Source organism: Arachis ipaensis, chromosome B9 (assembly GCF_059453495.1).
Source record: "Arachis ipaensis isolate K30076 ecotype BB chromosome B9, ASM5945349v1, whole genome shotgun sequence".
Taxonomy (NCBI): Eukaryota; Viridiplantae; Streptophyta; class Magnoliopsida; order Fabales; family Fabaceae; genus Arachis; species Arachis ipaensis.
In genome coordinates, this window is record NC_142444.1 from 6,951,393 (window position 1) to 6,966,820 (window position 15,428).

The 15,428-nt window shown below is 33.9% G+C and overlaps 2 protein-coding genes across 2 annotated transcripts; both read left to right on the forward strand.

Moving 5' to 3' along the window:
- The first annotated feature begins 707 nt into the window (after window positions 1–707).
- LOC107614722 (heat shock cognate 70 kDa protein-like) lies at window positions 708–2,965 on the forward strand. Its single transcript, XM_088499798.1, has 2 exons — window positions 708–1,028; window positions 1,517–2,965. The coding sequence occupies exons 1-2, from the start codon at window positions 803–805 to the stop codon at window positions 2,818–2,820; spliced, it is 1,530 nt and encodes a 509-aa protein (XP_088355924.1). The 5' UTR covers window positions 708–802; the 3' UTR covers window positions 2,821–2,965.
- On the forward strand, window positions 2,935–4,837 carry LOC148543634 (serine/threonine-protein phosphatase 7 long form homolog). The gene is made up of 2 exons (XM_088498609.1): window positions 2,935–3,084; window positions 4,544–4,837. Exons 1-2 carry the CDS (start codon window positions 2,935–2,937, stop codon window positions 4,835–4,837), a joined length of 444 nt encoding a protein of 147 aa, XP_088354735.1.
- Window positions 4,838–15,428: the final 10,591 nt, after the last annotated feature.

Genomic DNA, 15,428 nt, shown 5'->3' on the forward strand with positions numbered 1-15,428 from the left:
CATATTTTAAACCTCTCTCATTCATCTCATTCACAAATTTTTTAACTTCCTTCAAATGATAGATCTTGTAAGACCATTGATCAGCACATTGTACGTGATCAAGGTCGACCTAATGTCTTGATTAATCATTATCTAAAAATTTTTTCAGGCCAAATTAACTTTTCATATTTGTATTGTCCATCATCAAGGTGATGAAAATAATACCATTTGAAACCAACTTTTTCTTACACATTATCTAACAAAATAGGTACAATGATTTGTTGAAATTTAGAGATATTTATCTTATTTCATAATTTATTATGGGTTTATGTGTCTATGTATAAATTAATTAGGGATTTAAGTATTTCTTAAATTTTTTTCATGAGTTTAATTGTCTTATTTTATTGCAGTGTATTGTTGATACAACAAAGATATTTTATCTTTTAAAATGGTTTTTCAACATGTCATTAGGTAACGTAATATATTAATATGTAGACAAAATCCGTTAATTTTGGACCAAAATATTAACGGAGAGAATAAAATGTCTAACAAAATTAATCGTTAAGAAGTGCAATGTTATTTTTCAATCGAAATGAAAATTAGCATAATGGTCAGGATCCAGTGGGGTTTTACTCGAAAATCAAGAGTCATTGCTATATTAAAAACAAATGGAAGAATTAATTATGGGGTGGTTAAAACAAGACAGCAAGACTTACGAGTTACAATACAAATATCCATATGGCTTTTCAATTGCAAATCCTACTACTAGTTTGATATTTTCACAAGATTTCACCATTTCGCTTAGCTTGTTCTGAATCTAAGCATGAAGAGGGCCAGAAAGTACGAAGGAGATGCAGTGGGAATCGACCTTGGCACAACTTACTCTTGTGTTGCCGTATGGCAGGAACAACACTGTCGAGTGGAGATCATTCATAATGACCAGGGCAACAGAACAACACCTTCCTACGTTGCTTTTACTGCCAATCAGAGGTTAATCGGAGATGCTGCTAAGAACCAAGCTGCTGCTAACCCAATTAATACTGTCTTCGGTATAGTAATAATAGTAATCTTCTTACTTTCAATTTTTGCATGTGTTTTTTTTTTTTTTTCTTGCTTTCTACCTTACACAAATTAGTCTCTTTGTATTTTTGGATACATTAAGAAAAAAAATAATGTTAGAAACTCCACTTTGTTTTTTCTTTTACTTCTTATTTCAAGTTGTGTTTTTGCTGGTTTGTTATGCTCCTTCCATCTTCACTACCCTTGTTGGGTGAAAGTGAAGTTAGAAACTTACTCAAGATAAAGAAACTCTACTTATTGTTTATAGTATTAGTCCAGAGAGGTCTTTTTCTGTAAATGCAGCTGCTTCTATTATAGACATTACCCTTTTCCCCAATATAAGAGTAGATTTTTAGACTTAATTGTGTTATATTAGTTCATTCAAAATTTGACATTTATTTTCAAATGGAAGGAGTTTTAGCACTAAACTAAACTGTACTTAAAAGATTTCTTTATTTTCCTTCTTTTGTTTTTTCAGATGTTAAGAGACTCATTGGTAGAAAATATAGTGATCCGGTTATCAAGAATGATTTGTTGATGTGGCCATTTAAGGTCACTGCTGGTGCTGATGACAAACCAATGATTGTTGTTACATACAAGGATCAAGAGAAGCACTTTTCTGCCGAAGAAATTTCATCTATGGTTCTCACTAAAATGCGAGAGATTGCGGAGGCGTACTTAGAGTCACCTGTTTGTAACGCTGTTATTACAGTACCTGCTTATTTCAATGGCTCTCAGCGTAAAGCTACCAGAGATGCTGGCGCCATTGCAGGTCTCAACGTGATGCGAATAATTAGTGAGCCAACGGCTGCTGCTGTTGCATATGGACTTGACAAAAGATCCGATTGCTCTGGAGAGCGAAATATATTCATCTTTGATCTTGGTGGTGGTACTTTCGATGTATCTCTCCTTACTATTAAGGGGAAGGTCTTCCAAGTTAAGGCTACTGCCGGAAACACTCACCTCGGTGGAGAGGATTTTGATAACAGAGTAGTGAATTACTTTGTAAATGAATTCAAAAGAAAGAATAACAAGGTTGACATTAGCGGCGATGCCAGAGCCTTGAGGAGACTGAGAACTGCTTGTGAGAAGGCAAAGAGGACTTTATCGTATGCCGTTACTGCCACCATTGAGTTAGATGCTTTCTTTAAAGGAATTGATTTCTATTCATCATTAACGCGTGCTAGATTTGAAGAACTTAATGCGGATCTCTTTAGAGAGTGCTTGGAAACGGTAGCTGGATGCCTCATTGATGCGAAAATGGACAAGGCAAGTGTGCATGATGTAGTCCTTGTTGGTGGCTCTTCTAGAATCCCCAAAGTGCAGGAGTTGTTGCAAGAATTTTTCGAGGGAAAGGAGCTTTATAAGAGCATCAATCCTGATGAAGCTGTCGCTTGTGGGGCGGCTGTTGCGGCTGCTTTGTTGAATGGAGGCACTGAGAGTACTGCCCCGAATTTGGTGCTGCAGGATGTTACTCCTCTGTCTCTTGGTAAAGCCACAAAAGGAGATGTCATGAGCATTGTGATTCCAAGGAATACTACCATTCCTGTAAAGAAGTCAATGACTTTTGTGACGATCTCTGACAACCAATCGTCTGTGCTTGAAGAGATTTATGAAGGTGAGAGGACAAGAGCCAGCGATAACAACTTGCTTGGTCAATTTAGACTTTCAGGAATCCCTCCTGCTCCTAAAGGCCATCCTGTATCGATATGCTTCGATTTAGATGCCGACGGCATCCTATGTGTAACTTCTGAGGAAAAGACCACCGGCAATAAAAACTAGATTACCATAACAAATGATAAAGGAAGATTGTCGCAGGAAGAAATCGGAAGGCTAATTGAGGAAGCCGAGACATACAAGGTTGAAGATGACGAGTTTCTTGAGAAGGTTAAAGCAATGAATGCTTTGGATGATTATGTCTATGACATGGAGAAAGCCTTAATCGGTTCTAAGCTTTGTCCTGCAGATAAGAAGAAGCTAAATTCTGCAATTGATAAGGCTAGAACTCTTTTTGATGATGGTAACAAGGAGAACATAGAAACTGATGTGTTTGTCGAGTGTCTTAATGAATCTAAGCTCATTTTTGAGCCCATTATAGCTTAGACTAATACTAATACTATTTTAAACAAGTTGATCTTAGCTTGATCCTAGAACACCGGAGTGGTGTCTCCTTGATTTGGCGATTTGTTTTTTTTTTCATTGCTAAATAAAATAAAATAAAATATCTGCATACCCAATTGAATGTTCTGTCATGGTTTTCAGGTCTCCAGTCTGAGCCCACTGGATTTGATGAAAATAGAAAATATGAATCAAATTTGACCTATAGGCCCACAAACAGTACAAATTAAAAGAGCACCAAATTTATCTTATTTAAAAAAAAAAAGGGAAGAAAAATCTCGGAAATTATTTTTCTTATGGAGAAGTAATTGGTGTTTTGGGAGAATATTGGAGGATGGGAGGAATTACCGGGGGGTGGAGCAGCCGGTCAACACGCAGGGGCGTGGTGACCCTGCAACGGTGCAACGTGTCTCACCACGCAGGAGCGAGATGACGCGGCCAGCATGCTCTTCTGGCACCACGCAGGGGCGTGGTGAAGCTGGCGTGGCAGAGTCCCGATGCACCACGGGGGGCGTGCTGGAGCTGCTGGCATGCAGGGGACAAGTCTCACCCCAGTAAACAGTGTGGTAGCATTCCCAGCATTCCCAGCTCTATATATATAAACGGAAGCCTTTGTTACAATGAGAAAAAAAGAGTGTTAGTGAGGGGAAGGAGGGCTTGCTCTATATAAACAGAAGCGTTCTTCCAAGGAGGGCTTGCTGGCTGCTGCTGCTTCACCGTGGAGAAAGGGTGAAAAATAGGAAGGAAAAAAAATATTATTTTGTTTTTATTTTAAAGAATGGTTCGTAATTATAAAGTTCCGGAAGAACATATTATAAATTATTTGGATCATCCAATCTATGTAAGTTGGTAAATTATATTTTTATTGTGTATTTTTATTTCTGTTTTTTTTTGTTATTTAATATGTTTAAATATAATTTTTTTTGTTAATTTTAAATTAATTTGCTGTTATAAAAATATTAAAATAGATATATTATACTATAGTATTCTATAGGACAAACTAAAATTTTTAAAAAAAATATATATTTTTTTACGATAAAAATATAAAAATAAAACTATAGTAAAATAAATAAATAATATACATTCTGTAAATAAATATGTATGTTGAACAAATTCAAAAGTTTAATACATAATTGTTAAAGTAATAAATAAATAAGTATTAGAAAAATATATATACGTTGTTATTATTAATATTAGAGAAATATATGTCGATGCACGAAAAAAAATTATTTTAGCTATGGTAATGCACTTCTAACAAATAAAATATTGAAATAAATAAATATCTAAATATTAATCACATGCATTTTATAAATCCATTTATTAATATTTGTTTATTAATAAATGAATATTTATAAGTAATATAATAAATATAATTTTGTTGATGCAGCTCAACAGAAATTTGTTGGTGCGTAAACTGGATCCGCCACAGAGTTGGAACCCGAGGGTCGAAAACTACTTACGTGCCACCGGATTCTACCACGTATCTAGGATTGGGATGATAAGAGGATCTCACTCGTTGTTAGCTGCTCTGGTTGAAAGGTGGAGGCCGGAGACTCCCACTTTTGTGTTGCCGGCGGGTGAGGTTACAGTGACATTGGAAGATGTCGCACATATATTTGGCTTACCAATTGATGGAGAGCCTGTGAGTGGATGGACTGACAGTAGTAGTGATTTTGTTTAGAGTCAGAGCATGGCAATATTCGGCCGTGCCCCGGTGCTCAGTCGTAATTCGAAATCCTATATAAAGCTTGGTTGGGTTTGATGTGTCAGAGATGAGGAGTCGTTGGACACTGAGGAGTCCATAAGAAGATATGTGAGATGTCAGATTTTCTGTCTGTTAGGGTCGACCCTATTCACAGATAAGTCGACCGCATACGCCCATGCGAAGTATCTACCATTGCTTCGCGATTTCGAGCGGATCCATACTTATAGTTGGGGTTCAGGATGTCTCGCTCATCTTTACAGAGCACTATGCGGTGCATCACGATATGATACGAGGGAGATGGATGGTCCTCTTAATCTGTTGTTTGTTTGGACATGGGAGCGAATGCCGTGTATTTCGCCCGTACCGAGACATATCCTTCCACCTGCTGAGATACCAGTTGCCATGAGGTAAATATCTATGGTTCTTGTCGGAGATTATATTCATTATGCATGTTTCAGTTACGGTTACTTACATAAATTTTTTCACTGTATCATGTTTCAGGTGGAGTCATTCGAAACGGAGTACAGCGTGGTTAGAGAAGACTGTTGTGACATTTAGGCATGATATAGACTACATGCAGGAGGTAAATATTTATGGTTTTAATGAATCCTAGATCCAGACATTAATGTTAGGGTTATGACATTCGAACTATCTGTGGCAGTTTGAGTGGCAGCTGTACGAAGGAATGATCATCCCGGCGAGTTACATGGACATTTTGATGTGTGTGATATCGTTGCTCCGTTGTTGTCATTCGAGTGTATCGAGTGGCACCCTGCGGACCGAGTGATGCGTCAGTTTGGGTTCGCACAGCCCCCCCTCCCGCGCGAATACCAAGGGACATTCCACTGGAGCAACATTGCATGGCTCTTCGCGGAGTGCAGCTTTATGACTGGACAATTTTGCTTAGGGAGTGGATAGCGGAGTGGGGCAACAGGCGAAACACTCGACTCCGGGATCTACACCCCCTTCTGACATGGGACTTCATACCGACCCCGGAGTATCGGGATTGGTACATGCGCTCATTCGGACATATGTTGAGATTGTCGGCGTATGCTAATTCTTCCAGTGTGATGCCTACGTTGCCAATTCTTCCAGCGCCACGTCATCAACATGCCCCCACGTGATACTTGCGTGGCCCATTCACCTTCCGCCACGTCATCATCACGCCCCCACGTGGTGCCTATGTGGTCTGTTCTTGCTCCGCCACCTCATCATCACGCCCCCACGTGGTAGGTTAGCACGCCCCCACGTGATGCCACCGTGTCCCACTCATCCTGCGCCACGTCATCTCACCTGACACTTGTCGCAGCCACCACGCCCCTGCATGTTGAACTTGAATCCACCATTGGGTAAAACACCATATTTCCCCATTTCTAACCAAAACACCACTTTACTTCCCATATTAAAATTTTTGAGCCGAAAAATCTTATCAACCTCATTTTATAATTTTGTGAATAACTAATTGAATTTAATTAGTATGCCTTGACTATTGAGAGTGCAAAAATTAATTTATAATATTCACCAATCAAATCTAAGGTTTTGAATAACTATTCAACTAGTATGTGTATAAAAAATTGACTATAGTACCAAATGTGACATCTATTTAGATGACATTGTATTTTTTTTTCAATGATGAATTCAGGGTTTAATCATAGAGCGGATACAAGATTCACTATCCAACAATGGTGATGAGAACAAGAGGATCATATATCTTGGTGATGGAAGTGGTGATTATTGCCCGAGCTTGAGGCTTAGAGAGAGAGATTTCATGATGCCAAGGAAGAACTTTCCAGTGTGCTATTTAATCTGCAAAGACCCTTTGCTTCTTAAGGCTGAAATCCATCCATGGAGTGATGGGCAAGAACTTGAGCAAGTTTTGTTGCAATTAATCAACAAGATCACCTCTTTGGGTGATGAAAGCTCTCAACAATTCATCTCATCAGATTGCAAAATGCAGACTCTATCTGTCACTACTCATGAGGCTTTGCCTAAAGTTCTTCCAGTTAGGTCTTGATTATATTCCTTAGTCTAACATTTTGTGCAAAAAAAAAATGTACCATAAAGTCATAGGGATTTTCCATATTCACCCACTTTTTCCCCCCTTACCTTGCCTTATTGACCCCTAAATCAACCTTTTCTGAAGGTTGTTAATCTCCAAAAGTTGTTCAAGATGGACACAGCCATGGTTTATATCAAATACAAATAATTGTTTGCTCTGCCTCTGTGTCTTAACATTTTGTGAATATGTGAATGCTTACAACTTACATAGTGGAAATAATAATAAAAAAGATATTCATGTTTCAATTTTCCATTGCCGTTTCTTCATTTCTTCCACATGAGCTAAGAACAATTTGACATTGATTAACTTGAATTAATCTGACCAATATCAATCTAAAAATAAGAGTCAGATTAAATTCATCTTTTTCCGGTTCTCAATTATTTAAAACCAACCAAATCCAACCGAACCAAACCGAAGAGATGTGTAAAAAATTAAAAATCTTGATATTCTGTTATGTGTCTGCTCTGTCTCTAATTGTATGTAACTGATTTTGTTGTTTTTTTTAATCAGAAGCCAACATCTCAATCTGGTGTTGTTTCCTCACCGCCTCAAGCACGTGCCACCGCAACCACATCTTCACCTGCTGCCTCTCAGTTGTCAAAATTGCTTCAGCACTCTAAATTTATATGTCAAATTTTAACTCCGAATCTTTCCTAGTGATAGCTTTTCCGTATTGGCAATTATCTTCCCATGATTGAAACCAATTGAAATATAAAGAGCTGATGACTGAAGAAATTAGGATTCTCCATTATTATTAGTGAAGCTGATTCAAATTGCTATTTTTTGTAATTATTTTTTCGAATTAAGGAGATAATGATGATGTTCCTTTTATTTCTGGCATCATTGTCATGTACGTGATAAAGGAATATATCATATTTTGTTGAGAAAATTGAGGTTAAATAACAACTTGTCTAATACTAAAAGCACTAAATAATTTTTTTACAACATGTGTAATTAAATAAGCAACTTTGAAGATATTCCAAACAGTAAATATAGAGGAACGAATTCTCTCAAGTGGAGAAAAAAATTAACGCTGTCCAGTAGAAGATCTCAACCCTTAACAAAATCAATGGTGCTAATTATAACTATAATTATGACTATCACTTTCCCAATTTTACAAACCCTTCTTCTCTTTGATTTCACTTTTCACGAGTACATTTTCTTCTGTCACAACAGTAACAACAACAAGAAGCTCTCTTTTCTCAAATTTTTTAAACTCTTCTTCTTATCTTCAATTCCACACTCCACTCGTTCTATTCTCTTTCCCAGCAGTAACAACAAGAAGAATAACCTTCATTCCTAGTCTTCTTTCTCCCGCTTCAACAGCTCTGCGAGTAGAATCTAAGGTTTGAATACATTTTTTCACGTTTTTCTTTCTCTCTTTCTTAATCACTAAATCCCTAAATTAATAATCCTTGTTGATAATAATTGGTTTGAATTTGTGTGGTTGGTTTTGCAATTAGGCAGGTACCTTATGCATTTGGATATGAATGATCTTATTATTGATGTGGATGACAAGATGAAAAAAAAGTAATTTTTTTTCTTTGAATTGCCATAATTTGTGTTTGCTATTTTATAATATTTTATTCAATTCTTTTGATTTTTTTTTTATTTGTGTTTGCTTCTAAAAATGCTGTCTTTTTTTTTCAAATAAAATTATTTTCAGGATTCTGTGTTTTGAATTAGGCATTTGGTATCACTTTAAAATAAGTATAGGAGACCAATGAGAATCTAGAGGATATGTGTTGTAAGGTCTGCCTGCGTAAACAGTTTTTAGGGGTGTGCATGAGTCGGGTGAAACCGGGTTTGATGTGACCAAGACCCGGCCTAAAATATATACCGGGCCTATTTATTAGACCCGAACCCGACCCTAGACTCGATAAAACCTATACACTTTTGGGCCACGATTATACCGGGTAAAAATCGGGTGAAAACTGGGTCATTAACATTACATTACCTTAATACCTTCTTATAAACTAGCATGTGAAAATATCTAAATTTCCAATATTCCAACCATTATTTGACATAGTAAAATTCACTTAGAAAAATATAACAAGAACCAACTCTTCTCTAAAATTAAAGCATAACGATAATCAATACTAATATTGTCTAATAACACCAAATATTTAAATCAATACAAATAACACAAGATTATGCATTCGTCTAAAATCTTATGCATTTTAAACATAAAATATTAACTTATAGTCTTATAATAACTAATAACACAAAATATTAATTGTGCATGATGACCGGGCCACCGGGCCGATTTCGGGTGACCCGAGCCATGACCCGGACCCGACCCGAAATAATTACCGAGTCTATTTTTTAGACCCTTACCCGGCCCCAGACCCGGTGAAATCACACCAAATTAGTAAAGTATTCGGGACCGGGTTGGGTCTTCGAGTTGGGCCGGACCATGCACACCCCTAACAGTTTTATTGTTCCTACAATCATCTTATGGTTTCATCATGTTTAATTTATAAAAAATTTGATGACTTTACTTATCCGTAATGTTGGTACCCTATTTTCATTATTTAGACCTTAATCATATTTAGTGGTGATTGACAGTATTTGAGTCTGCAATTTTCAAATTCTGCAGATAATTGTCAATTTTGTAGATTATTGTCAGAGTAAATGAGTTAGCGAAGATCCAATCAGTTTAAGCGAACGCTTTTATAAAGAGTTTCACCAAGAGATGATAACACTTAATTGTCTGACTCGTATGAAAATTCTAATGTTGAAGATAAAAAGCATGAGAAGAAAATATCTGTTCAAAATTGCAATAGGATATTAAGTACGAATTGGTATGGGAATAAATTTATTGTGCATGAATTTATTTTTTAAAGTAATTGTATATGTTCTGTAATTTGAGATATGGAATTATAAAGATACCAATTGAAATAGAGAAAAAAGATTATATACAAGTTCTAATCAATCAAAATAGTAAAATTACAATATGAAATTTTAAGATAAGTATCCCAAAAAATAAATTATAAATAACAGATCCTTCTTCTCTTTTACACTATCTTATTTTTGTGAGATCTATTACAACTCTATTTCAATAATTCAGTCAAATATTTTCTATGATTAATAGCAATCCAAGCATATTTGGCATCAAAAAGCTCTGTTAGTATGCATCCAAGATTCTACAAAAAAAAAAATCAATATAAAATTGTTATTAAGTGAAAGAAGTAAATAAAGTATTACTATGCTAATTTGTTTTCAATAATGTAACTAATTATTTATTGAGATATTTTATAACTAAAAATTACCTTAAATTTTATAAACTTTCTTGATTGTTCACAAATGTATTTAGTTGAAGAAATACATCCAATGGTTCCTATTGGATATAAATAATCATAATAATGTTAAACACCAATAAAAAAATTTATCATGTTAAATAATATATAAGTATCATTTTACAAATAATTAACAAAACTTATCATTAATAACCTATTAAAGCCATGATCATGTTCTTGAGATATTGAACCATACAACTTAATGACCTGTATAACATGAAAACGAAAACAACTTATAAAAATTAAAATAATCTAAAATAAATATAAAAAAAATATAAAAATTTAAAGTATTTAATATTGTACTCATACCTCCTACTATTTAATAAATTACTAAACTACCTTGTCTTGTTGTTGTTGTGAAGTGTTGCTAATCCTCCTACCATAATTAATCCAAAATTGCCATGCCTCTTCTACAGTATCAAAGGTTTTGTCTAATTTAGGTAGCCAATCAAATTCTACGTCCATATTTTGGACATTCAAGAAAATATTAGAATCGTTGGACATCCTAAGATAAAAAACCCAAAAGAAAAAATATTAAAAAATTACTTTTTTTTATTGTTAACAGAAAAACTAATTTAAAGATTCAATTATAGGAATATGAATATTAAAAAACAAAAGTACTCATATAATACGGTTTACTAATTTTCAATCAGAAAACTTATAGCTTGAAAAAAAAATAATATCAAACTGAATATATTAGCAAATGATTAGAAAGGAAGACTTGAGTAAAGAAATTAGATAAAAGAGAATGAGAATGAGAATGAAAACACAAAACCTCAATGTCAAAGGAGAAGAATCGTTATCCTCAAAATAAGTTTGTAATGGCCTTCTATTAGCATCACAAGACATCAATGCTTGAAAAGAAGAATATAATAGAAGTTCAAAAGTTTAATTTTTCAGAGAAGATGGCAAAGAGAAAATAAGCGCGGGAAGATAATAAAAATAAAAGAAGCTGGAACGTGAGAATACTAGAAAAAGAAAGTGATAGCCATAATTATAGTTATAATTAGGACAATTGATTTTATTAAAGGTTGAGATCTTCCACTAGACAGGGTCAATTTTTTCCTCCACTGGAGAGGATCCGTTCCCCAAATATAGTGACACAAATTAAATAATCAAATACTAAAAATTTTTTATCGTGGAAAAATCTCCAAAAGAAGGACAAAAAAAAAAATCCACGAGACCTATTCCAGTAAAATCTTCCACTATCAAAATAATAGGTACACAATCAGTCTTCCTAGAAGTACTAAGACATCCCAATAATCAACAAAATACATAATCAAAACGGATAGAATCAACATAAACTCTCCACAAAGTGGGTATTTCAAATCGAATAAAAGAGAAAGCAATACAACTAGCAAGTTATATATAATGTTCATCTCTATACCAGAAATAACATACTAAAATTTCATAAAAGATAGAACAAGTTTATCAGGTTAATGTGAAGGATTACCGTGTGTTCATAACACGCAACGGAAGAAAAGAAGGTAATCCTAAAGATCTATTTTTGTGTTTAAACTTTATTCCAATAATATATATAGATCAGATCTAAATACCTTTAGACGCTTTAGTAAAAACTTTATTCTTCGATTGTACGAAGACTTTATGCGTATCCACACCGAGACCAACATTTGCTGTCAACTCCTTGACCAATGGACATCTGATCTAAATTGAGAAACCTCTTGCAACTCTTTGCACACCATAAAATTCTTCTCCAAGAATGAGGCTCACATACATTTATGTGTGTAGAGGTAAAGGAATAAAACCATTCTGTTTTATTCTTATCTGTTTCCTGTACTCTTGACGTACATATATATAGTATGAGATTTGTTATTGATTTTAAATTTGAATCTCAATTAAAATTTAAATCATATCTTGAAATTCTAAATTTGAATCCTTCAAATTTATGAATCATATCATAACTCAATTTGAAAACAGAATCAGTTAGGATCTCATCCAAATTTAGAAATAGAATAACTAATTATTCTCAAATCTTATTTAATATTCTCAATTATCATACTATTATTATATTCTTGGTGCTAGCAAAGAATATAATAATATTCCATTTGAATTAATATAATTATTTATTTGATCAAATCAAAATAATAATTAAATAATTCTATAGGAAAGATTAAAACACTCGTTAGTGTGTGACCCTATAGGTTCAATACTAAACGGGTAGTAAATTAGTCATACTAAATTTACTAATCAAGGTTGGCGTCTAGCAACACTCCTCAACGACCCGATAGTATGAAGTAATATATTTTTACTAAGAACCTTAGAAGAACAAAGTATAATTCCTTCAATCTTTCTAGCTCTTGGTTAACCCTTAGTGTATGGTTTAATTGTCAAACTCTAACTTGTTATCATTATTATAATGAATTGCGAATGACCTAAGAAACTCATTTCTTCATTCATTCAATCTCCTTGGCCAAGGTTTTATTCATCTCAGTCATTATAATCATAGAGCTCAAACTCTTTACCGAGAGTTGACGGATTCCTTATTGACTAATAATTAATTCTACAAGTATTTAAATCATACCCAATATCCATTCAACTAGCATCCTAGGGTATTAGGTGTCCGGAATCAAAGTATAATAAATACATTGTTTATTACTATGACAACCGTAGGTCAAAGGAAACTCTATTACCATGTTCATCTTGAGAATATCCTATTGACAAATATATGGTAATTATAACCATTAGGAATTCTCAAAGTGAGTCAGTTCAATGATCATATCTCTATATGCACCATATATATATATAATTTAATAAATGAGATCTATTAATATTCATCCAATGAAGACCATTATATATATATATATATATATATATATATATTGATCTTTCCGAATTATTAATGTCCTTTTTAATAATCCTATGACCAAGAACAATTTAGATTAAATTATAAAAGATTTATCTCTCAATATTATGATAACTATCACAATGATAAATGTCTAAATTTAATCAAGGACCTTATTATATTAACATTTTAATATAATAACAATAACAAATTATTTGACACATGATTGATTGAATTGTGGTCATACTCCTTATTCCCAACACAATGAAATCAAAATGACACCACCATTTTTTCCTTTTCTTCTTCTCTTCTCATCGACGAACCTTGTTTCTCACTCTCGGTTCTTCTTTTCTTTCTTTTACAAATGAGAGATTCAAATCTTTTTCTCTCCCTCTCCCTCACCACTTTCTTTTATTTATTTATTTATTTTGTTTTGTTTTTAAGATGTGGGTAGGGACGTCAATGGGGCGGGGATGCCTCCCTGCTCCCCATTTTCGCCCTCAAAATTAATCCCCATTCGCGGGTTCCATTCTTTGTTTCCCTATATTTAACATTTATATGAAAATTATACTAAAAAATAAAAAAAAATAAAAAATAAATTACAAAATATTATTAATTACAAACACACAATCATATCTTATTCAAGATTATAAATCCAGAAATACAACATAGTAAATCATAATCCATAAAACAAAATCTTAAAATAAAATTTTCATTCTAAAAAAAACAATAAAATAAAGTCTTCAACATCAAATATTCTTTCATTGTCACGATACAACTTACACCAAATATCTCCATATTCTATGTTAAAATAAGGGTAAGTATGATTTTGGTCCCCAACATAGAGGCCGAAAATCGATTTCGTCCCCAACTTTTTTTTTTGCTACAAAATGGTCCCCAAGGTTTCAGTTTATTTTAAAATCATCCCTTTTACCAATCTTATTTTTTTTATTATCAAATTACCTCTCATTAAAAAATTATAAAATAAAATAAATAAAAAAAGAAAGAAAGGGATACAGAGAATCGGGGGGAGAGAAAGAAGGGGGGTTATGCGAAGAGAAACGGGGGGAGGGGGGAGGGAAGAGAAAAAGGAGGAGGGAGAGGTGTCGAGGAAGAAGAGGGGAGGGGTTTTATGCGTTTTTTGCGAAGGGAGAAGAGGGGGGGGGGGGGAGGGATTCGGGAAGAAGAGGGGGAAGGGTCTTCGTCGTCGCCGCCGCTGCCACTGCTGCTCTTCTTTGCTCGATGGCCGTTGCTCATCGTCGTTCGGGTGGCTCGCCGGATTCTGCTTTTGCTTCCATTCTTCTTCTTCCTCTTCTTCTTCTTTCATTCTGCTTCTGATTGATTATATTATTTCATTATTATTGTTGTTGTTGTTCTGTTTCTGTTTTTACTCCTGCTTCTTCTATTTCTACTTGATTCCATTGTTGATTCATTGGTAATTCATTGTTGTTGTTGTTGTCCTGCTGCTGCTTCTGTTTGATTAATTGTTGTTGTTACTTTTGGTTCTGTTTCTGCTTGTGCTTCTGCATAATTTTGAGGAAGAAGGGGAAGAAGAGGGGAGGGAGGGAGGGGTATTTTCGTCCGAAGGACGATTTTAAAACAAACAGAAACTTTGGGGACCATTTTGTAGCGAAAAAAAAAGCTGGGGACGAAATCGATTTTCGACCTCTACGTTAGGGACCAAAATCGAACTTAACCCCTTAAAATAACACAAAAATAAATATGTTAACATACATCATAAATTAAATAAAAAAATTAGAGTTATTAACAAATTAGAGTTAAAACAACATAAACTTAAATATATGAACCAGCAACTCAGAATCACAGAATTGGAGTTATTAACAAATTGAATCACAAAATCAGCTCAAAACAAGTAAAAATAAATTCAACCCAGCAGATCAGAATCACAGAATCGGAATTATTAATAAATTAAATCATAAAATCAACTCAAAACAAGCAACTGAAATTAACAAAATCAATAAACAAGCACAATAACTCATCAGTATTATTAACAAAGTTTTAAAATAGGCAAAATAAGTGCAGAAAACCAAAAATAATTCAGAATCATATACTCACAGAATCAAAACCACAGCATCACAGTATTTGAACTAAGTAAAACAAGCAAATTTGAACCCAACAACTCAGAAGCATAGAATCAGAGTTATTAACAAGAAATTAACAAAATCCTAAACAAATTCAACAACTTAGAATCTTAGAAGTTATAATTAACAAAATCAAACCCTAAGTATTTCATAATTATAAGTCCTATACTCCTATATGTTCAGCATAGAATCAGAGTTATTAATAAGAAATTAACAAAACCCTAAATAAATCCAGCAACTCAGAATCACAGAAATTATAATTAACAAAATCAAACCCTAACTATTTCATAATTATAAACCCTAT